This window comes from Python bivittatus, unplaced genomic scaffold (assembly GCF_059951505.1).
Source record: "Python bivittatus isolate LINGU-HERP-01145 unplaced genomic scaffold, Pbiv_v1 ctg000590_np1212, whole genome shotgun sequence".
NCBI classification, from domain to species: domain Eukaryota; kingdom Metazoa; phylum Chordata; class Lepidosauria; order Squamata; family Pythonidae; genus Python; species Python bivittatus.
The window spans coordinates 8,159,779-8,183,776 of NW_028277086.1; the positions used below are offsets into that span (position 1 = coordinate 8,159,779).

At 43.7% G+C, this 23,998-nt stretch overlaps 1 protein-coding gene across 2 annotated transcripts in view; it reads left to right on the plus strand.

Annotated features, from left to right (window-relative positions):
• ZFAT (zinc finger and AT-hook domain containing) overlaps positions 1-23,998 on the plus strand; it is a 142,450-nt gene that overhangs the window by 40,248 nt on the left and 78,204 nt on the right. The window contains exons 1-3 of one of the 2 annotated variants that reach the window (XM_088148945.1): positions 74-918; positions 12,259-12,429; positions 18,807-19,073. In XM_088148945.1, the coding sequence (XP_088005071.1) occupies positions 900-918; positions 12,259-12,429; positions 18,807-19,073 (457 nt within the window). In that variant the 5' untranslated portion in view covers positions 74-899. Of the gene's footprint in view, positions 1-73; positions 919-12,258; positions 12,430-18,806; positions 19,074-23,998 lie in introns of those variants that run through there. The other variant, XM_088148946.1, reaches the window with a different exon arrangement.

Below are 23,998 nucleotides of genomic sequence, written 5' to 3' on the forward strand. Positions count from 1 at the left end.
ATCTTGACTCCTGCAGGTACAAAAGGACATACTTGTGCATATAATAGTGTCCTGTTTGTACATAAGCATTTCCAAGGCAGCTCAACTGGAAGTTTGAGAAACGTGTATGTAGGGGTTTCTGGCAGTACAGAAATGTGAGAATCCAATCTATTGTGTTTAATTACAAATATAGTCCACTTGAGGTGAGCTTGACTCCTGATGGCTACATGGACACTTCAGTGCAGTTTTCTTGATGTTATGGAAGTGGCATGACATTGACTTCTCGGATTTTTTTGTTTGTTTTTCTCTTCTCAGCCTTCGGGTCTCCTGGTGGTGTCCCATCCATGCACTAAGTAACTTCCTCCTTTTGAGAATCAGGGTCAGCTGCTGCCACTTCTTGTGGCATCTACACGTTTCTGATGCGTAGCCACATTCACTGCCCAGAGATTTGGGGAGCTCCAGTTCCGCGTCTGCGGACAGCGAGCGCCACTTCCACGCAACCGCCAGGAGGCGCCATCTCTCCGCAGGCGCGCCAGGAGTGGCCGGCCCCGCCCAACGGCGCCGGAACGGCGGGCCCGGCCACACCCACTCCCCGCGCGCAGCTCTGACGTCACTCGGGGAACCGCAAGCCGCCGCCATGTCGGGCGCCGCAGATTCGCCATAATCCCGTCCGGCTGCCTCGCCCGCCGCCATTCCGGAGCGGCCGTAATTAATATTTATACGGGTCGGGGTTGGCTTCTTTTCCGTCGTTCTTTTTTTAAAGGCGTTTCCTGCCCCTCCAGGGGCTCCGGACAGGCGCATCGGCGGACGGCTCTTTCCTCAGGGGACGGAAGTGCGCCGATCTTTTTTCTTTCCTCCCCCTTTCCACAATTCAAAAGAAAATACCCGGATTTTCTTCCCGCTCCGCAGCCCGGGCCGCCATGGAGGCTCCTTCGGCCGGTGAGTGGGGAGGGGGCGCCTCGGGCCCGCCCGCGCGGAGAGCCGAGGGAGAAAGGCGCGCGGCGGAGGGATCCCGCGCGGGCCGCTGGGCCGTTCCGCACTTCCGGTTCCCTGTCGACCGTGCGGGGCGGCTGAGTGGCAGGCGGGAGGGCGGCTCGGCCCGCGCTCCGCACGCGCCGAAGAGGAACCGGAAGTCTCTGGGTCGCCCTCGGTGCGCCCCCTGCCGGACCTCCTTGGGCGGCGAAAGCGACTGCTGAGAGCGGGGTTCCTCCGCTCGGAAAAGTAGCGCCGGGACTCCCGCCCCCATCATTCCCAGCCTGGGGAGCCGGGGCCCGCCCGGCATCTTCAGGAGTCTACCTGCTCCTGGAGGCGCCCCGTGCTCTCGAGGTGGCTGATCGCACAACGTTTTCCCCTTCAACCTCTGCATGTTTTATGTGGGGCGATACGTGGATAGGTGCACGTGTGTATAGATAGATGCGTGGGCGCGTGTAAACGCGCTTCCCCCCAGCCCCAGACGAGACGCGGAAGGCGCGCTCCAGGTCCGCCTCCCGTCGCCCGCTGCCCTTCCTGAGGGGCCTGCGAGCGCAGCTCGTTCCCCGCGAAGGGGATTCCCCCACCTGCGGCGCGGGGCTTGCTGGGAGTTGAAGTCCCGCTCGCGGCATGCTGGGAGTTGAAGTCCCGCTCACCTGGAGCCACGGGATGCAGCGCTTCCTCCCAACGGGATGCCCCTTGGAAAAGTTCACGCTGCAGCCCTGTAGGATAGTTACGCCAATCTCTTGTTATTACTATTGCTATTATTACTGCTGTTGCTGTTATTGTTTTATCCCACGTTTTAATATATTTTATTTTATCCTAGATATGCGGAGTCCTTGGGGTTCTCTGAGGTTGGTTCTTTTCTTGCAAACGTTTCATTACCCAGCTAGGTAACATCTTCAGTGCAGCTCAGAGAACCCCAAACACTCCACAGTTCAAGCCTGAGCTACACATACTCGCCTCTATTGGTATCCTAGATATTTATTTACTTCTTAAACAAATTTATGTGGCCACCCAACTCACACACGGAGACTCCAGGCGACTTACAGAATTAAAACCGGAATCCAAAAAGACAATACCCCCCCACCCCAGCAGCAACAAACACATTCAAATTAACCATTTGATCGGCTCCGTATCAGCCTGGGGGCCCCAGGCCCACTGACAAAACCATGCCTTCAGGGCCTTTTGGAAAAGTACCAAGGTGGGGGCCAGTCTTATTTCCGAGGGAATGATATTTCATGGGGAGGCAGCCACCGTGGAATAGGCCCTTTTTCTCGGTCCCGTTAGATGTACCTCTCTCATCGAAGGGAGCTGCAACACACCCTGCCTCCCCACTCTGGTGGGCCGAGTAGGTGTCACTGAGGAAAGATGGTCCTGCATAGGTATATCGATATAGATGTCAGCTTAAGGTGTTGACCATACCTAATATTTCTTCCTCCTCCTACTGTTGGCCATAAAACTCAGGCACCTGAGTTGGTGTAGGGCTGGAAAGAACCTAGTCCCTGAATTTAAGAAACACCCAATGCCTTTGCAAAGTGCCCTCCCCCCCCCCCCCCACCAATACAAACCACAAGGAAAGCAAAAATGCATTTATTAAGGGGGCGGTCCAGTCTTTATTATAGGGTTACATACATTCGATAGGCATGAGAAAAGACAGACATCCGCAAAGAATGTTGCATGTCCTCCTTTTCCACCTGGGTTTGTTTCTTAACGCTTGCAACTTTAATCAAGACTTCAGAATACAGCCTTATTGTTCCTGAAAGGGCTACTTTTTGCACATCAAAGGAAATGGCTTTGGCTCGAAGGAAAAACATTGTTTCCTGATCTTAACTGACACCGTGCAGAAATGTTAGTATCATCTTTATTAAAATGCTAATAATAAAGCCTAAAATTCTATGTAACACTATTTTCCCCACAACAACAACCCTGTGAGATGGGTTGGGCTGAGAGAGAGAGGGATGCGCCTCCCCCCTGAAAGTCACCCAGCCGGCAGGCTTTGAACTCAGAATCTCCTGGTTTCTGGGGCAGCACCTTCACCATTACACCAGACTGGCTCTCAGTTAATCCATAATCAAAAGTAGCCAGCCAAAAATTAATAATAATTTATTAAATTTATCTGCCACCTCTACTCCCAGCAACTCTGGGCAATTTACAATCATTAAAAATATTTAAGAGCAAAAAACAACAACAACACAAAAACAGCCCAAGACAAAAGAACAACAGTAGCAAAGAAAACAAACCTGGAGGGGAAGAAAAAGGGAGAAAGGGGCGTCAGTCGTCCTAGCCAAAGGCCTGGGCGAAGGGCCAGGTCTTTAGGGCTGTTTGAAATACCTGTAGGATGGGAGCTGTTCAAATGTTGGGGAGCTGTTTGAATAAATTAATAATAGTAAAAAGAGTCAAAATTATTCTCCCTTTCTTGATCATTTGCATAGACCAATATTGGCGTGTTGGCAAGTACAACTGGCCAGCTGTGGATAACTTTATTTTATGAAGGGAGGGTAGGCTCATGAGGCCTTTTTGATAGAAGTGTATTGAGTACAAGAAATAATTTCATAGCCGCTTGTCAGCTGCCATGCGCATGCCTGGTTTTGGTACACATTTTAAAAATGAAATCAACATTCTAACTTCAAAGCAGAATTACTCCCCCAGAATTACCCCTTTGGTTTTCTTCCCATATAGTAGAGGGAATCCTGAATTGCAGGGAAGGGGTGGAACAGAGCTTGCCTGATTACATTGTATGTTTATTTTAAATAGGTTGAAATTGGATAAAAACGGCAGTGAGTATGTTTGAGTTGTTCATCATAGCAGTGATAAGATTTGAATTGGGGACTGTTAACAACTTTTGAGTTCATAGGTGGTAAACTAATTGCTTGCTTAAATATGGATTTTATTTTATTTTTATTTATTTATTTAAGCAATTTATATGGCTGCCCAACTCACTCACGGTGACTCTGGGCAGTTTACAGAAATAAAAATCCCAAATACCAGACCCACTACACCCACCCCACCCCCCTGGCAACAACCACCACCCATTTACACCAGCCATTTGATGAGCTATGGATTGACCTGGGGTGCCCAGGCCTGCTGGCAAGGCCATGTCTTCAGGGCCTTGCGGAAGAGCATCAAGGTGGGGGTCAGTCTTATCTCTGTGGGGATGATGTTCCACAGGGAGGGAGCCACCACAGAGAAGGCCCTTCTTGATCCCACTACATGGACCTCAATAGGGGGGACCCATAACGTACCCTGCCTCCCCAATTGCTGTATAAACTTACCACAATTGGTTAGTTTATGCAGCACACAGCAGTTAACCATGATTTCCAATGCACACTGTTTGGTAGGGTAAAACCAATCAAATCACATTATGGCTTACCGAGATCAGGAAACCTCATAAAAATCTTGGAAGTGTTTCTTCAATCAATTTCCTTTTTTTTTTTTTTTTTGCCCTTTTTCCCAGGACAATATGGCCTTTATATATTTTTTAATCTTTTTGCATAATTTCCTTTTCCTTTAGCATGACTCTTGTATGAATCTACAAGAAAGCAAATGGTGAAATGTGCGTGATGACATAACATACAAATGCAGCGACTTACTTCTGTCAGACTTCAGGAGAAAATATGTCAGGAAAAAAACATCATGGTTTTTTGTGGATGGTTCTGGGTTTTTGCCTGACATTTTGAAATTCAGATGAAGTTTTTGCTAGTATGAATTCCATACTGAGAGAACATTCCGTGCTGAATTTCTGCTTGATACACTGTTCTTAAAGATCTGTTTCAAGGTCACATTAAGAATATAGGGTTTCCCTTCGATCCAAACTTGATAGATGCCACTAAGTCCTTAATTTTTTTGTTTTTTTAAAAAATATTAATTTGGCAACCTTACTCTAATTTCATCTGCCCTCCTCTCTTTTTCTTCACTCTGATATCCAGTGGGTTATCCTCACCACCACACGCTTAATATGAGCTCTGAAATTTCTTTATTGCAAAAACCCAGCCTTGAGACGTCTGACTGAAGTTATAGAGGATTGTATAAAGTTAATGTATGCATAAATGCATAATTGTTTTTCTATTATGATTAATACTGAGCATTTCAAGGAAGAAAAATATGCTGTCGTAAATACTGGTTTCTCACATTTTAGAAGTTAGAAATGTTTATGCCTTGTTTTTTCCCCATCTTTCTAGCTTTTATTTATCCTGCTATCTTTGCCCTTTCTGTCTGTCTGTCTGTCTGTCTGTCTGTCTGTCTACCCATCTCATACAAATGACTGGATGGATGGCTTACAACAGTGTTGTCGAAACTTGGCCACTTTAAGATGAGTGGACTTCAACTCCCAGAATTCCCCAGCTAGCCATGCTGGCTGGGGAAGTCTGGGAGTTGAAGTCCACTCATCTTAAAGTGGCCAAGTTTGGACAACACTGGCTTACAAGATTAAAACAGACAAACTCACCAAACGTACTCCCCAGCACCCAAGAGTAAACAGTTGACCCTGTTCACCTTCAATAATAATAGAGCTCATCTATCCATCTGACCCAAATTCCTGGGGAAACAGACCCCTTTGTTATCTCTCTTTTCCTTCTCCTGGGTAATGTTCTATTACCTTGGTCCTACATGGTGTAATCTCTTTTAGATGTGTTGTAAACAGTTCTTGTAATTCACATATAGTTATGAGAGAGTTAGAACAAGAGTTCCTAGAAGGTTCCAAATACAATTCAAGATGCTCGTGGTTACCTATAAAGCCCGCGTGGCACAGGGCCAGGTTACTTGTGGGACTACCTGTCTCCAGTCATCCCACCACCTCTGGCAGGGTGGGCCTGTGAATTAGCTTATCAGGAGCCTTATATGCATTGTATTATGGCTTATTTGCATTGTGTTCCTATGTGTTTTATCTACAGAGTGACTGGATTGAGATGGGTGGTCAGATAAATTTTTCAAATACGTTTTCTCTCTCAGGCCACTCTGTGCCACAGTGGGAGGAGGGAGCACCATGGTCCTGAAGGAAAGGTGGGGTATCAATTTAGCAAACACAGCAATACAGTGAACTAAATTACACTGGCCACCAGGAGGCACCATTTGACTAGTTTTGTCCTCTTGGGATCCATCAACTGTGGCTCTGATGATCCCAACCGGTCACTTGGTGCCTCCTGGTGGTCAGTGTACCTGGAAACACCACACAGGATATACACAGCCTAAAAACAGAGAAATTTCCCCCCTCCATGGGGTCATGACATATTGGAACATCTCTCCTCTGTGAGCTTAAGGGAAACCGGACCCTAAATACCATTCGGAGAGAAGCAAACCAGATGAAATTCTGAAAATGCCAACCTTGAACACACATTCCTTGCTTTCCCCTATGAATTATCATAAAATACTTAAGAGATCATAAGATAATTCATAGAATCCGAATCCACCAAAGTTGCTGTAAGGGGAGATGCTTTTCAATACTTCTAAAAAGATTCGATCCTGTTCTCGCTTCTCCTTCCGTTTTCATGAGCTCGGTCTAGATTAATGTTTCTCAACCTTAGTAACTTTAAGAGGTCTGGACTTCAACTCCCATGCTGGCTGGGGAATTCTGGGAGTTGAAGTTGAAGTCCAGACCTCTTGAAGTTACAGTCCCAAGGTTGAAAAACGCTGGTATAGATTAACATTTCCAGGAGTTTTCAGCTCAGTGGCCACTAGAGGCCGCTGTTAACATGCTGAAGACAGCTTCTTCAAGGGTACATTTAACTCAAAAACCAAGACACTGTTTAACCAGTTAGATTTTTTTAACTCTTCGTCAGGCTATAAGATAGACAATAAATAATTATACTTAAAATAAGTTTGCAGTATTCCAGAAATTTCAAGATAGGTGCTTTTTTTTTTTTTTTTAATTCGATGATTTTGAGAAGCGGTGTGCTTATTCTAGCAATGGCTTCAGCAATAAAGAACTCACCTACTGTCCAAACTGGAAATAACCTACTTAAAACATTGGTTTCTTCATACATGCCCAAATAAATCTGCTGCCCATTTATTGAAGAAAAGAAAGCACAAAGCTACCTTTTATCATCTGTGTTTGAGTAATACACTAAGATAAAATGCGGTTAGCTTGTTTGCGGGTCAGTCTGCTGCATGAGGACTGCCAAGTTGGAACCTTGTTAACTTTTCCCCAGCCCAGAGCTAACCATCTGTTGGATGTCCAAAGCTAAATTTTAATCATGGCAGGAATGCTTCCTCCATTTCCTTTTGCTTTTGCTTTTCTCTTCTCTTATGCTATAATTAAAATCATGGTTGGGGGGGGAAAAAGTTAAAATAATTAAAAGCAATCTGTATAAAGAAAATTAAAGTAAGAAGCCGCAGCATAACTGTAATTCAGGAAACTCTTGTGTGCAGCAGACGGCCTTGAGGAATGCATTCTCAAGTACCACCTGCCTGATTAGCAAAGTGGTTTGGAAATGAGACAAATGTCAAACAGGCTCATCTAGAGTTTGATGGAGACAAGGCTGAAAGAATAGCTGTACTTAAGGCCAAAAAGGAAGGGTGGGGGGCTGTCTCTCGTCCAGCCCCTTAGGCATTGCATTAGAAAAACACCTCTTTGCCCCTTTCCTTTAGCTACAAATAGAGGATATCTTCCAGTGGGAAACACAAGAGGTACTTAGCATTTGCTCTCTCCGCTCCATATAAAAAAAAAAAATGCTCCACAGTTTGAGAATCTGGGAGGAAGAACTATTTCTAGAAGTAGAAATAAGCCCCTTTTTCTCACACACAGACTGGGTTCACGAAACACAACACATTCTAGCTTGTTATATGTGAACCCCTCTTGGGGTTATCCATTGAAGTAAATGGAAACACTTCTATACGCTCTACTGAGGGGTGCTGTAGAATTTCCTTCCGCCAGATGTGGTCGATAGCCATCAATCTGAACCTTTTCAGCAGGAGACCAGGCCAGTTTGTGGAAGATAAGGTTGATCAGTTGTTTGATAACAAAGCATCCAAGGCCGCGTGCCCTGAATGTTTGTTTATTAGATTTTTATCCCACTTTTGTTTTTGGTCAACTCAAGGCGGCACGTATATCTAATGTTCCTGCCTCCTGTTTTCCCCACAGCAACAACCCTGTGAGGTGCATTGGGCTGTGAGGGAGTGACTGGCCCAAAGTCACCCAGGTGGCTTCCATTCCTAAGGGGGAGACTAGAACTCACTGTCTCCTGGCTTCCAGCCCAACATCTTGGCCACCACACCCAACTGGATGCTAGGGAGCAACAGTGAAAGCAGGCTGTCACCCTCATGTCCTGCTTGTGAGCTTTCTAATGTCCAGGTGCTCTTTGGCCAGATCCAGCAAGACTCCACCTTTTCTGATCTAGCTGTTTTGAGTAAGAATCGTGGCTTTCTGCTCTGGAGGACTGCACTCAGGACCATCAAGAACAGGATGGTTGCATTTATTATTGCAATTATCATTCTCGTTGTCCGTACTAACTGTGAAATGAGTCTGAATGCAGATAGATCTTGGTTCACTGGATGCAGCTTCACTGAGGTATGAGATGAACAGGGCATCTTTACACAGAAGCGAGTCACCCCCTCTTCGTTGATGTTTCTTCACTAGTAAGTTTGCTACAGATTGCTGCTCTAGGAGGAGAGAATGCTATGATAATACAGATACAGTGATGGCAGATAATTAGATTTATTTTCCAAAAGTTTCATGTCATAAAAAATTTGTCTGGAATAGTAAATTAGGGTGTAGGTTTGTAGGGTACAAGGAGAAGATTGCATGCAGCCAGCTAAAATATTTCACCAGTTCTATGTCTCCTTAGCGTACCTGCATACTTAATTGATTAACAGCTTCTTTGATTCTCTGCATATTTAATTCTTTGTCTAATTAATTGCTCTGTTGACTTCCCTCCTAATTAATTACCCATGGCCTCCTCATCAATTGCATTCGTGCTTAATTTGGAATACTGCTTATTTGATTCTTTACCTTTAATTGGCTCTTTCAGTTATTGTCCTGTAGATTCCCAGCCTAATTATCAGCTGATTTATCCGTTACATTTTGCATATTTGTTCAGATACTACAGAGATTGGCATCAGCCTTATTATTAGTAGCAGCAATAGTTATTTATACAGTGTGTGGCAAGATTTCACTTTTCAGTTACTATTCCCCCTTGCAGTTAATCTGTAAAGCACTTCATTTTCTTTTGGACTTTAGAGGTAGGGCACTGTGACTAAAGGTGGGAGAAAAATCTGTGGGCTTATAAATCAAAACAATAATCTAGTTTTAGCAGGTGATGTTTCCATATAGGGTTTTGACTCCTCTTCACACTCTGAAACTGCCTTTCTTTCTTCTGTTTTTCTTCTGCTTTTTTACTCATCACTCCAGTGTTCGAAATCAGATGTCTAGCAATCAAGCTACTTTATTCAATTATTACATTCCAATAATTGAATAAGTAGGAGAATATATGCAGCTCAAGATCGAGCTGTGGGGTTCTTGGTGTTCTCTGAGCTTGGCGCATTGATGAAATGAAAGAGCATGGAAATGAAACGTTTGCAAGAAAGCAACCGGCCATACACAAAGAACCCAACAAGCGATTACATTATTGTCCCATTTTTCTTCCAGTTTAAGAGGGTGTATATATTGCTTTCTCACAACATTTTGTCCTCCCAGCACTATGGTAAAGAAGGCTTGATAGAGAGTGTCAGATTAACGATCCCTGAGTGCTTTTTAAACCTAGGGCAGTGTTGTCCAAACTTGGCCACTTTAAGATGAGTGGACTTCAACTCCCAGAATTCCCCAGCAAGCATGGCTGGCTGGGGAATTCTGGGAGTTGAAGTCCACTCATCTTAAAGTGGCCAGATTTTGACAACACTGACCTAGGGGAAGACAAAAGCCTGCATCTCCTCAGTTATTCAGCCCTGAGGTCTGGTAGAGCAATCCGTAATTCAGGGGATTCAACTCATCTCCGTGGTTAAGGTTAGCTAGAAAATTCAGATTACTTTGGAAGAATTCCTAACTGAGAATCAACTTTGGAAAAGCTCACTTTGGAAGAGCTCCAAACCAAGAATAAACATAATAAAAGGGTGTTCAAAATCAGCGCCATACCCGCAGTGTCCATCTCAATGTCACACAAACGTATAATTTTATTGTGTGAAAGGAAGGGACTTAATTATTGAACCTGTGTATTATTAAAAAGAAAGGTTTATGAAGTAAATCACAGCAGATAACAGCACCTAACTAGGCTAATTGTGAAAAGATAAACCAGATTAGGTTTGGTTAGACTTGGATAGGAGACCACCAGGAAATCTGAAAGATGTAGGCCAGACTAGGAACTTGGGAGGGGGATCCTAGAAGAAGGGCAAACTACTTTCATGTTGTTGCTTCTGGGATTTTGTTTTCCCCAAGTTCCTAGTCTGGTGGTCTCCCATCCAAGATGCATGCATGTATGTGTCCAGAAAGTTATCAGGAGCTGAATTCAACTTGGAGAGGGATTATTATTATTATTTTTTTAGATTTTTTTTACCCCACCTTTATTTGTTTTATAAATAACTCAAGGCAGCAAACATACCTAGTACTCCTTCTTCCTCCTATTTTCTCCAGAAAAACAACCCTGTGAGGTGAGTTGGGCTGAGAGAGAGTGACTGGCCCAAATGTATAATCATATAGCCATATGTTTTATGCTTAATTGTTTTAATTTCTTTTTAACAGTTTTTGTTATTGTTTTGGCTATTTATTTGTACGTGGTTTTGGTTTTTGTTATTTTTAACAATGTGAGCCGCCCAGTGCCATGCATATCGGATGGGCAGCTATGTAAATTGAACAATAAACAAACTGTATTTATTAAAAAAACACACAATCAAATGGATTGTAAGAAAAACCTGGAAGCTGCGGGAATGCTCTGGTGAGGTCTAAAAAATTAGAGTTCTGTAGCAGATCAGGATAAACTCTTTCAGAGGAAATGAAACACTTTCTTCTGATCTTAACGTCTCAGTTTGGGAAAGAGTTTATATCCTTTCCTTGCTAGGGGGTAGCACTTACTTGACTTTAACTAATTTGGAAAGTGAAGGAGGGTTGGGCTGGCTAGTAGCTGGAAAGGAGACTACAAGGAGATCTCAGGGTTGTAGCCTAGACTGGAAGTTGGAAAACTTTCTGGGAGACTGCAGTGGCAAACCACTTCATACATATTCATGGAGTCACCAGGAGTTGAGCTCTTTTCTTTTATTGTTAAACATCTGGGGAATGTTCTCATTTTTTTAGAATAAATGAAGCCTAATGTTATTTTTGTTCTGACCTTATTCTGTTTTGGTCTTCTATCCCTTGGGGTGTGTAGACCGTGGGATACCACTCCAAAGCCCTCTTCCTCCCCCTGATCCTTTACTTTATTTGTGAATTAAAGATAAAGGCTTGAAAAGTTGAGGGAACTAGAAGGAAAAGGCAATCGGTAAGGAGGGTGGAGAGGATCAGAGGGAGTTTTTTAGGTGGAGAGAACTTTTGCCCACAGTGTCACCAGGGGATGAACTCAACTTGTCTGCATCTACCTAACCAATATATGCCTGTGTCTCCCTTTCATAATATCTAATGGACTATGGAATACTAGTATAGAGTCTGGTATTCCGTAATACTGTTCTACAGTCTGCAGCTCCAAGCGCCTTATTTTGCAGCTCTCAACAAGCTATCTGTTGTTTTGAGGTTTTTGAGTCGCTGTAAGCTAAGTTTCTCCATCCTAGAATCTTCTGCATGTGATAGACTTCAGCTCCCATAATTCCTAACTCGTGCGGATGGAAATGCAGCATATCCCGAGGGCCCAAATAGGGTAGGATATCATGCAGATTTTACTTTAGTGCAGTGTTTCTTATCCTTGGCACCTTTAAGGTGTGTGGACTTCAACTCCCAGGATTCCCCAGCCATGGTTTAGTGAGTCATGCCTGCATCTCTGCCTGATTTTCCATTATTGGACCCCAGGCTTAATGAGCTGATTTGTTTAAGTTAATGCAACTCTTAAAGCAGCTGCATCTCTCCCTCTCGGCTCGTGCAAAAGCCTGACATAACAAGGCTGCTTCAATGAATAACTGAGAGGTGCTGTATTTGCACAAAGTTGAAAGCCCTCCTTCCATGTCAGTTTCGAAACATACATAGGCTTTGCAAAGATTTGTACAAGCCATTCTGTGCAAAAGCTCAGGCTGAGCGTCAGCCTTTTTCACTGGCACTCCTTCTGTGCTCTTCTTAATATTGGTCCAGGTTGTTACCAAAAAAAAAAAAAAAGGTGAAGGTGAATAACTTTATGGATTTTCAAATGAACTCATGCAATAAAAAAATAATAACCAGCTTTAATTTTCTTTTATGTTTTCCAGGGAACAGATCCATCTTCATGTGTAAGCTCTGTAACTTATTTTCCCCGAACCAGTCAGAATTGCTGTCTCACGTCTCCGAGAAGCATTCAGAAGATGGGACTAAAGTGGATGAAATCATTATTCTACTCAGGCCTCTAACGACGCCCACAAATCTGAATAAAAATGGAGAAGGTACCAGCGGAAGTCAGCAAAGATCCAAACCTTTATTGCGCTGTGGCCCTGGGTTGTCCTAAATTTATGAAATTACTGCAGCCTTAAAACAACCAGAGCTGCTGCTTAATTCATAACTGCAGCAAGTCTTTGCGTAATTCATGAAATTCTGACTATAGTGAATTCTGTCTCTGCGTAGGGCGAGAAAGGCTTCGATGGCCTCCTGAGCCTGCCAGAAGATTTGTTTTGTTCATGAATTATAAGCATGGTTTAATGTCTACAGTTTCACATGCTTACTATCCCCATCCTTTAAAGAGAGAGCACGTATACCCATGAATTTAACTATCTTTATCAATTCAGCTGTGTGTTGGCACCGAGGTCACAAAGATGAGTATATGGAATGTGCTCAGCTTTCCATCTCCCGATGTCCCCATCTCAGCCTTCCCTGGTTGAGGCCTGCCCTCTCTCTCAGTCCTCCCAATATCCCACCCCTCTGGGGGGCACCACATTGGGGAAGGCTGCCTCCTGCCTTTTGGTTGAATGTCCCTCACTTTGCACGCCAGTGGCCAGTAGGATCGCTGTGTAGGTGTGCAAATGTTACCCGGAGTGAATGGGCACTGTAGGGATCAGTGGCTGCCAACTAACTCCCGTCATCCCAGCCCTTTTGAGATGCTGATGCTTCGAGGGTAGTCTTCTTAAAGTACATCAGAAAACCAGGCCTTTGACAACAGCCCCCTTTTGGTATTCGTGCTGATGAATACTCCAGTGCCCCCCCCCCAAAAATACATTCTCCTTTTTCTTTCTTTCTGGAGCAGTCTGTCAAATCTCCCTTCAATTTTGTTAGAGCTTGCTTTCTCCTCCCCAGATGCACATCAATGAAAACAGTGGCTTGCGTGGTTGAAATGTATGCTTCATAAATGGCATCTGTGTGGTTTTTTTTGTCTCACCCACATTTCTGGAAGATCTTTAATGATTACTGTTAGGTCTCTCATTCTTCTGTGATGGGACTCAGACCAGTATAGGGAGCTTTTTCCAGTGGGGGCTCAGCTAGGCAGTGACTAGACAGGGTTTCTCAACCTTAGTAACTTTAAAATGTGTGGACTTCAGCTTCCAGAATTCCCTAGCCAGCGTGCTGGCTGGGGAATTCTGGGAGCTAAAGTCCACACATCTTGAAGTTGACAAGGTTGAGAAACCCTGGTCTAGACCATGGAGGCAGCAGAATTTGTCTGATCGTATTTGAGGAAGAATTCAGATGTCTTGGAGGTGATGCAAAGTGCTTCCAGTTAACTACAGGTTACAAGAAGGGTGTTCTAACCTGGTTGGTGTTTCCACATGGATTTGAGCCCCGGTATTTCTTCTTCTAGAAATGTAGCCTTTGAACGTCATTGCTTCCATTGTATACAGGCCATTACAGTGGAACAGGGGCACCACATTGTAACTATACCGTGCAAAACAGCGTGCCATGTGGCGGGCTTCCATCGTGGGAACAGAGCAGTACGGAGGCTTCCTTTGTAAGGCTGGTTATCACGTCCAAGAGTGCAATATTTTCCAGAAATGTTGCTGCTCATTGATTTTAAATATAGGCAGAGCTCTGCTTGCTTTCTAAAACCTTTATTTTGGTGCTCTGTGGTTAACTAGCTCTTAGAGAGAGATTAGTGGAACTTTCTTTTGGAAAGCAGCCACCGCATCAAATAATAGGAAGCCACTGTCATTGGACAAGCTGATTGGCTGAATGTTAACTTGGCATTTGTCAAAAAAACAATTCTTGTGATTCATTTCAGATAATAGCCCTCATTTTGTGCAAAGGCAGAACTGGGACCATTCATAATTTATAATGGAAAATTAACAGTGATGCTATTAGCCGAAAAGCCATACAGCACAAAGGTTGAATGACTTAGCCGACGATTATTGTCCTACCTAAACGGGATGACAAATACAATTTTCCTTTCATTTCTAAGAATGGTATTGTCCTGTGCTAAAAGAATCGGAGGCTTAATGGCACTCGCTAAATCCTTTTCTGGCACTTGGTTTTAATATTATTGTAGCCGTGTTGAAGGGAAGAAAAAACAAAAATAAAAGTTACAGAACTTACTAACAAAGCCTTCTGCGGCCCAATAGTAGCAAGAGAAAGAACCAGCTTTCCAAATCGAGCACCTCCATTATTGTAATAGGCCACATTATAGGAGGTGGCAAAACAGCATCTAGTATTTAGCTATTCTAGATTGGCATAGAATCGTAGGGTTGGTTGTTTATGTCTTCCACACACTGGTGGTTACAGCATTGCTGGGTTCGCACAATACAGGTAGTCCTCGCTTAACGATCATTTGTTTTGCAACCATTCATAGTTATGACAGTGCTTAAAAAAGCTACTTACGACTGGTCCTTGCACTTACAACTGTCGCGGTGCCCCCACAGTCACATGATCACAATCCGGGTGTTTGGCAACCAGCTTGCACCTACAACTTACAGTGGTTATAGCATCCTGGGGTCATGTGATTGCCATTTGCGACTTTCCCAGCTGGCTTCTGGCAAGCAAAATCAGTGGGGAACCACATGATTTGCTTAACGACCACATGATTCACTTAACAACTGCAGTGATTTGCTGAATGACCACCACAAAAAATATCGTAATATTGGGTGCGGTCAGTAATGCCTCGCTTAACAACCACCTACTTAATGACTAATTTTCTGGTCCGTATTGTGGTCGTTAAGTGAGGACTACCTGTATGTAAGATTAGGGTAAAACTGAAATGTTTAAATTGACTAAAAGTGAGAGGGAACAAAGCTCATGGAAATGCAAGCACTGTTGCTATTTGCATGACAGCGGAAACACCAGCTTTGCTAATGAACTTTATGCTCCACGCGTAGGAGTTGATGCAATAAATCTGTCTGGCCATAGGTATGTTCAAAAGATTAGCTGTTGATGGACTCATTAATGTATTATAAAACTCTCTGTGGTTTTCTGTATCTTTGCACAAATCAGATTGAAATTTCTATACTGAGACCATTCTGGCTGGGCCAAGGCTAGGCTATGAAAGTGTTTTTCAACTTCCATTTCAGTCTTTCTTCATATCTGCTTCCATGTACAATAAATTCATATGATGAATGCTGTCCCAGTATGAAAAGTGTATGCTGCCACAGAAAAGGAGTCTGTGACTTTTGTGTGCTTTTTAGCTGCTAAAATGTGCATACATGATGTATCTTTGATAGGAGTTGCGTACCAAATAAAAACTAATAAAATGGGATGGGGAAATTTAGCTCATCATGTATAGGCTTAGGCCTGGATACTTACGGGTCTGTGCCTCTCTGGTTGATTCTGCCCAACCATCAAGATGGCATGGTGGGTTCGCTTCGTTGGTTAAGCTCTGCCATCTTGTGCGATCTTGGAGACGCTGCTTTTCTGTGGCCCCTCCAGCTTTCGTCCCTTTGAAATCTGAACAGCCCCAGCCCTGCTGTGTTTTTGTAAAGCCTTGAAGAGATGGTTTTTTCAGCAGGCCCTGGGAGCAGCGGATGGTGAACACTCCGTGTTGGATGCTTTGTATGGCTGTATAACTAGACATGTTGCTCTTCTTGATATGGACGTTTTCTGGCTCTTATTGTTATCACTGTACGTGTGCATGCGTGTGTGTGTGTAGTCTGTTTTAATTGTCTGTACCCAGTAAGATGTCTAGAGTTGCGAAAGCGATGAGGTGGCCTCTTAAGTTTGATTTAATATATAAATAAAATGAAATCTGGGCATCGTCTTAGTAGGTTGGGTGAACCAGGCCATCACCAAATATGGCACATTGGTTTGAGCATATCATGTTGTGCAAACACAGCAATTGTGTTTTGCTGACTGGGTTTTAGGGTTTAGTGTATAGGATCTGTTCTGGTCTACAAAAAAATCGCTAGGTTCATATAGCGCTTTAACTCTTAAATCCTCTTTAACAAAGCACTGTTCCTGTATTTACACAATTATGCTGCAAGAAATAAATGATATCATGGTTTCATGTGACGGGCTTGATTTATACTGCATGTTAATTCAATAGGTATCAGCTTCCTTTTAGCCTAGTCTGTCTTGTGCAAATTCAGTCAATATGTATCTTGCCAGGAGTAAAGTCAATTCCTGCAAAGGGGCTGCATTAAGACACAACAGTAACGTCTTCAGCCAAAACCTTTCTTGACTGGTTTGAAAAAGATGGTGTGTGTATCTTCCTTTTGGCCGAGAACCGGGGAGACCCACGTTCTAATTTACCCTCAGCCATGGAAGTCGCTGAGTGACTTTAGGCTTGGGAAGTCTCTGTAGGGAAAAATAGAAGGAAGGATTGCTAGGTGTGCTGCCTGGGCTCTGGGAAGAAAGACACAATGAAAATCTCATCAAATAAACGCCTGGGTTTGGAGCTAGCCCTTACTGGCTGCAGCCCACAACTCCATTGAGCATTCATGAAAACCGATGAATCCGAAGAGGTTAGGCGTGATTCTCTCTGAAGGGTAACCTCAGCGTGACTCTGGGATGCTCGGGAAGATCAGCTAGCTAGGCAAACTTCCGTGTGAGAAGGGAATCTAACTGGTTTGCTGTTGCAGCCTCCCCCTGTGCGACGTCCAGCGGTTATATGGAACCAGGGGTTCCAGCCGAAGGGCGTGCTGTAGGAATTCTGGGAGTTGTAGTCCCTGTTCCTCTGGGAATTTCCCGGTTTGGGAAAAAAAAATTAAAATGTCATCTTGAACCATACCTTTTTCCTCCCTGTATGTAAATATCTAGTCTTCAGATTGTGCATGTGGTTAAATCATGTTCCTTAGATTGTCATGGTTCTCCGTGATGGTCATTCAGAGTGGCATACTACTAAGTGTTATAAACATTACAGTTGGTAGGCTTACAACCCTAGATGTTAACAAAGCAGGTACGTGTTTTGGTTAGAAGCACAGTCTGCCAGTAATTCAGAAAAACCTGCTGTTCTCTGTGAGACTGTATGTCTGTGTGTGTCTGTGTGTGTGTGCGTGCATGTACACATATACATACACACACACATACACATTTCAGACACATATTTTCCCTTATGCATTCTGAATAAATTATTAATGAAGTTCAGTACTATAAAAAGCATGTATTAGATAAATCACAAGGGAATAATAAAAGCCTAGATAATGCAACGTCCATTATTTTGCAATAGCAGCATTTAATTCCTCACCCACCCCATCCCTTACCAGTGTATCCATGCTAAAATAATGTAAGTTATTACAAAATGATTAGATGATGCTTGAATGAAAAAGCGTATTTAGGAGAGAACAGCGTAATGGCTGTCTGCTTAGGATAACTCATTCATTTCTCTGATCCCTTCATAAAAATGTGGGCAGAATAGAACGTTCCCCCCATATTTGCATTGCTTGAAGCAAGAAGAGCAACCGTTGAAGGACACTGAGTGAGTCAGTTTCCCTAGCAAGGCAGACCAGCTTTGGATGATGGTCCTTTTCTTGTAAGCCTAATCATGGTCTAAAACAAAGTAAAATAATTTTTAAAAAATGAGGGAGTCAACTTACATAGTCTTAACTGGACTGATAATCAAGGAAAGACCGTAGCTCTCTTAAGTTCTAGTCAGTGAAGACACAGGTTAGGATGGAGAAATAGAAATGCTGAGGCCTCCCTTTTCCATACATTGATGGGATTCAGACATTGCAGCAAACCTTGCCTTGGGGGGATTTATTCTGCAAGTTCAGTTAGTGAGGTTCACATGTAAGTCACAGCTCATAGATACAGACTGTAGGCTCGGTTAACTCAAGTTGCTTAAGCCAAAACCACATAAACCATATTTTGGTTTCCTGCAATATGTGTGAATTCAGTTGATTTCGCTCCCAGTTGTAAGTCTAAGAAGCTGCTTCTTTGAGAAATCTTAGATGTGTAACTTTGGAACTGGATACTTAACCACCAGATGAAATGCCAGCAATGCCCCAGTTCACTCACAAGTCCATACCTGGTCTGATAATCATTCCTGACCATGTTTTTCATCCTCTTACCAATCTTTATCCTTCCTGCTGTGAGTACCATATTTTGCTTAGCTGCTTCCAGTGTTCGCTAATCTCCATTCTCCATTTTCTTTTAAAGTGGTAATTGCTAAACACTAATGCTGATTCATAAGGAAGAAGCTCAGTTGTTTAGACTTCACTGTGGGTTGCCACTAACACAGTGAGTGTCTTGAACATATAATGTTCCTTTGATTAAATTGGGAAATGGATTGGCTGGCCTCATAATTTAATTGACCACCCTGTAATAAATATCATCTGAGGATACTTGGATGTATAAAAGCATTTGCAGAGAGAATCTCTTTGGATGTCTTTGCTCTCAGTTTATCGTATAAGTACTAATTAAAGCCCAGAACAACCTTCTAAAGTTGTTAATGTTTCTCCCATCCCTACCCCAACAGAACTGCTTGTAGTGAAGAGGAAGAGAGGGAGGCCCAAAGGATCAACCAAGAAATGTTACGCTGATGAAGAATTGGCTGAAAACAGTACCTGTGCTCCAACTGAAGGGGCTCAACCAGGACCTGAAGAAGGAGGAGAATTGGTGGAAGTTCCAGCAGACAACTTAGAATGCCGGAAGTGCAACCGGAAGTTCTCTAATTCTCGACAGCTGCGGAAGCATATCTGTATTATTGTTAAGCATGAAGACTTAGAAGAAGAAGGTGATTCAGGTGAGTAAATGCGTTACTGTGCATTCTTGAACATTTGGCCTGTGATTCAAAGAAGAGTGAAAAATACACACACAGAAAACTACACAGTTGGAATTCTTTTTGATGTGTCTACCCTTGTTTGGAGTGGCTGCCCAGCTAATACTTTATGATTTTTCATCAGACATTTTAGTTACTAATGAGCATAGTACAAGTTTGGTGGTGTGATGAGTGTCAGAGCATCATTTGTGTGTGTGTGTGTGTAGAATTTCTCCCCACACCTTTGTTTTTTATTTCACCCCAGAAACTGGGAGGAAAAAAGTAATAGAAAAACTCCAGCTGCAGTTGCCCACATCGTGGTCACTCTTATCACATTTCTACCCGGATGGGCAAATACATCTTTGATGTACCAGCATTCCCTCTGGGTTTGGATAAAGTGTGGCACTGTGGTTTAAAGGAAAGAAAGCTTCTAAACATTGCAGTGCAAATTAAACTGCCTTCACCTAACATGGACGTGATCCCAGCCCCACCACTGGATATCACAAGAACAACCAGTGCTGTTTCCATCCATGCCCCAGGCTTGAATCCAAGGGGGAAGGGATCCAGAGAATCCTCATCCAGGGCTCTCTTTAATTGCTGTCCCACCACCTTGTTAACAATCTTCCCACAAAAGTAAAAATGAGGGCAGGATATATCTGCAACAACTAGGTTGAGGGATGGCCTTTTGAGGAGGGGGTGTGAGTTACTTTTCAAATCTGGCAGTATTACCCCTCTCTCAAAGAGGTATTTGCTACATTCTTCATCCAGACCCTTGCTCCTCCTTGGCAGCATAAATTGGTGGTGAGGATCAAAGGTCCAGGTTCCACATGGTCAAGCCTATCTCCCAGGGAATCTGATATTATTTTCTATAGGCTAAAGGATGGGTAGATCCTATTTTAATCCAGCAGCAGGGAAAGGCTCCAAGTTCTCTTTCACTGTCAATCACTCCTGCCTGGATCCTGTTAATGTATACTTGAAGTTTGGATTTTGTGCATGCATGTATTATCATAGGTCACTTTACAGTTGCTTATACTAGGCGGCATTTGTCCTTTTGAAGCCCATTCACCTGTTTCAGAGAGACCCTTCTGGAACTCTTCACAATCGCTTGTTCATTCACCGCCCCCCCCCCCTGAACATTTCAGCATCAGCAAACATGGCCACTTCACTACTTAGTCCTACCTCTATGCTGCCTATATAAAAGTTAAAAGGCACCAATCCGAATATAGAACTGGGGGGAACCCACTGTGCTTCCCTTGCCAGTGTGACAGTTGTCCAGTTATTCCTACTCTTGTTTTTAAACCATTGACAGCCTCCAAGCACACCATTTCTCTTATTCCATTGCATCTGAGTTTCCTCAGGAGCTTTTAGGGATGGACTTTGTCCAAATACAGGTAGTCCTCGCTTACTGATTGCCTCATTTAGCAACAGTTCAAAGTTACAGCAGTATTAAAAAAAAAAAAGCTTTGCGACCAAACCTCATATTTATGACCAGCAGAGCATCCCATGATCATGTGATCACCATTTGTGTGCTTCACAGCTGGCTTCTGACAACAGAGTTAACATAGAATGCGGAAGTAAAATTGTAAGTCATGGTCATGTGATGATTTGCTTAACAGCTATGGTGATTTGCCTAACAACTGCAGCGGAAGTGACATACGTGTTGCAGTCATGTGATGTCTTACTTAACAACCATGTTGCTTAATGATGGAGTTTTTGGTCCCAATTGTGGTTGCTAAGCGAGGACTACTTGTATGCCATAGCCCTTCAAAATCCCAATATACGATACAGGGTATTTGTCTGCTCCTGTTTTCAATTACTCACACACAGTTGCTATGGCAATTCACAATTTACTCAAGGTCAAGAGATAACAGAAGAATGTAAACCAAAACAAAGTCTCTGACAGTAGCTTGCCTAAAAGATTTGCTTTTTGACAGGAACGCACAGAAGAATAGTCCAAAATCAGTCCAAGGTTCAGAGAGCCAGGTCAGGGGCTCCAGAGATCAGAATTTCATGGGCAGAATCCACACGCAAGTGTCATGCAAGAGTTGGAGATCAGACTATCATTTCCAGCGAAGGAATATGGGTCAGAGCTGCCTCTTAAATCAGGCTGCAGCCAGCTGTCATTAAACTTGCTTGGCAAGAAGCCTTTTAGAATGCCCCTGTTCTGCTCTTTTCACTACTCATCAGGTGCAGGGGCTGGGCAACCTTACATCATCCTCATCTGACTGTTCCAGCTGTCTAGGTGGTACCTTTGTTTAATCAGCCTCATGTGATTCTTGGCTTGGGGTTTCCTGAGACTGACATTTCACAGGTTCATCTGGAGCAGCTTCTTCCAAGTAAGATTCATTGTCTAATTCCTGGGCCTAAGTCATGATGCTATCCCCCTCCCCAGAACCCCTTCCACCCTCAGTTGGAGGTTTAGGCTTCTGGGGGTATCATCAATGGAATCGATTTACAAGACACGGTGCGTGGACTTGGGATACCCAGGACCGTTCCTCTGGGTCCTATCCCTTCCAGTCCACCAGGTACTGTAAGTGATAACAATGCCAATGGGAGTCCAAAGCATGTGTCACCTCGTACTCAGGTTCACCAACTACCATGACCGGTGGTAGGGGTGGAACATCGGAACAATAAGTACTGGCTGGAGCATCAAGAGCCAACAACGATCTGTCGAAGACTGAGTGTATTTGGATGAATGCGGGTAGTTTGTCGTGATAAGCCACTGGGTTAATTACCACTTCAGTGGATAAAGGACAAAGGAATTGGCGATCTAGTTTATGGATGGGTGTTGAGTAGCCAGATGCTGGGTAGAAATCCACACCAAATCCCCAATTCACGAAGTGGCTCCAGGTCAACAATGTTGATTGGTGAAAAGTTTATAGGAGTCCTTCGCTTCTGTACCTTGTCTCAAAGGACTTGGTGGATTGCCTTCAGCTCCTATAAAAACTGATCTGCAGCTGGAATGGATGAATTAAGGGAATCCAAAGGAAAGAACCAAGGTGGAAACCATAATTAGCTAGGAACAGTGTCCTTTGCGTAGAGGTGTGTTGCACATTGTTGTAGGCAAATTCTGCTGAAGCCAGCTCAACCCAGTTGTCCTGGTGATAATTTACATAACACTGGAGATGGCATTCACAAGTTCAGTTTGCTCATCTGACTGGGGGTGATGGGCAGAGGAAAGATGGACTTGCACCCCCAAACCATCAAAGAGTACCCACCAAAACCATGCAGTGAATTATGGGCCCTGATCCAAAATCAGGCACTCAGGTAATCCATATAAATGGAAGATGTTATTTAAAGAGACTTGCCATCTCCTTGACTGTGGGTAGGCCTGTACAGGGGATGAAATAAGCCATCTCAGTGAGAGTGTCCATGACCACCAGCATGGTGGTTGCTCCCTTTGACAGAAGTAGCTCCATGATGAAGTCTAGACACACAGCTTGCCAGGGTCTTTCCGGTGTTGGCAATGGTAGGACTTCTCCAACTGGCTTTCCTGGAGCGTCCTTGGATCGACAGCAAACAGGGCATGAAGCAACATATTGCTCTACTTCCATCCTGAGATGTGGCCACCAGAAATCTCTAGCCACCAACTGCAGAGTTTTAAAGTGACCGAAATGCCCTGCCAGTGGGCTGTCATGGCACAATCTCAGGACTGTACCCCGAAGGGGTCCAGCAGGAATATAATACCGGCCTTGAAAGAGTAGTAGGTCTTGGTCCAGTGTCATGGAATGTTGTTAGGTGTGGCCTCAATTTCCCTCTAACGGGCCTCGGCATAGTAGTCTAGGTGTTGCTGTTCTTGTAGTTCCTAAAGCAGATTTGCTGGAACATTAGTAGCAGCAAATTTTTCAGGAGGTGTGACAGTGGCCAGAGATGTTCAAGGTTCTGGTGGTCCATACTTCCACTGGGTGTTTGGCCCTTTCTAGTAGATGTCACCATGTTTCAAAGGCAGCTTTAATTGCTAGCAGTTCCTTATCCCAGATGGTATAGTTTTCCTCAGTGGTGTTCAGCTTCCAAGAGTAGCACCTACAAGGAAACAGTGGAGGGGTGCCAGTTTGCCTGGAGCAACACCACTCCCAAGGCTACATCAGAGGCGTCAGTCTCTGGAACAAAGGGCCTTGCTAGATCTGGGTGACAGAATGGGCTGAGAAGCAAATGAAGAGTTTAAAACTTTGAAAGCCTTCTAAGCTCTCTCATCCCATTGAAAGGGGACCTTCTTCCAAAGGAGGTTGGTTAATAGTGTTGTGACTTCAGCAAACCAAGGGATAAAAGACTGGTAATAATTTGCAAAGCCCAACAGGCATTGTATGTCCTTGACTTTGTGTGGAAGCTCCCTAGACAAGATAGCATCCACCTTACAGGATCCATGGCAATACCAGTGGAAAAAATGCAGTAGAGTCTCTATAGTACAGTTTTTACATGTTGCTTATGTTCTGCAATGGAAGTTGAGAAAATCAAGATATCATCAAGATAAATAATGACATAATGATCCAGGAGATCTCAGAACACATCATTCATGAAATGCTGGAAGACTTTGGGAGCATTAGTCAATCCAAAAGGCATAGCAGTGTATTCAAAATGCCCATACCGAGTGCAAAACACTATCTTTCATTCATGTCTCTTTCTTACACACACTAAGTTGTACGCTCCTCTGAGATCTAATTTGGTAAACACCTTAGCATTACGGAGGCGTTCTAATAGTTCCAACATGAGTGGCAATGGGTAACGATTATGCACAGTAATCTGGTTCAGTTGCCGGTAATCGTTGTAGAGCCTAAGTTCTCTCAATTTCTTTTTGACAAATAATACAGGAGTTGCCACAGAGAAGGACGAGGGTCGAATAAAGCCTCTTTTCAGATTTTTATCAATGAAATCCCTCAAGGCTGCCAACTCAGGGTCTGAGAGGGAGTAGA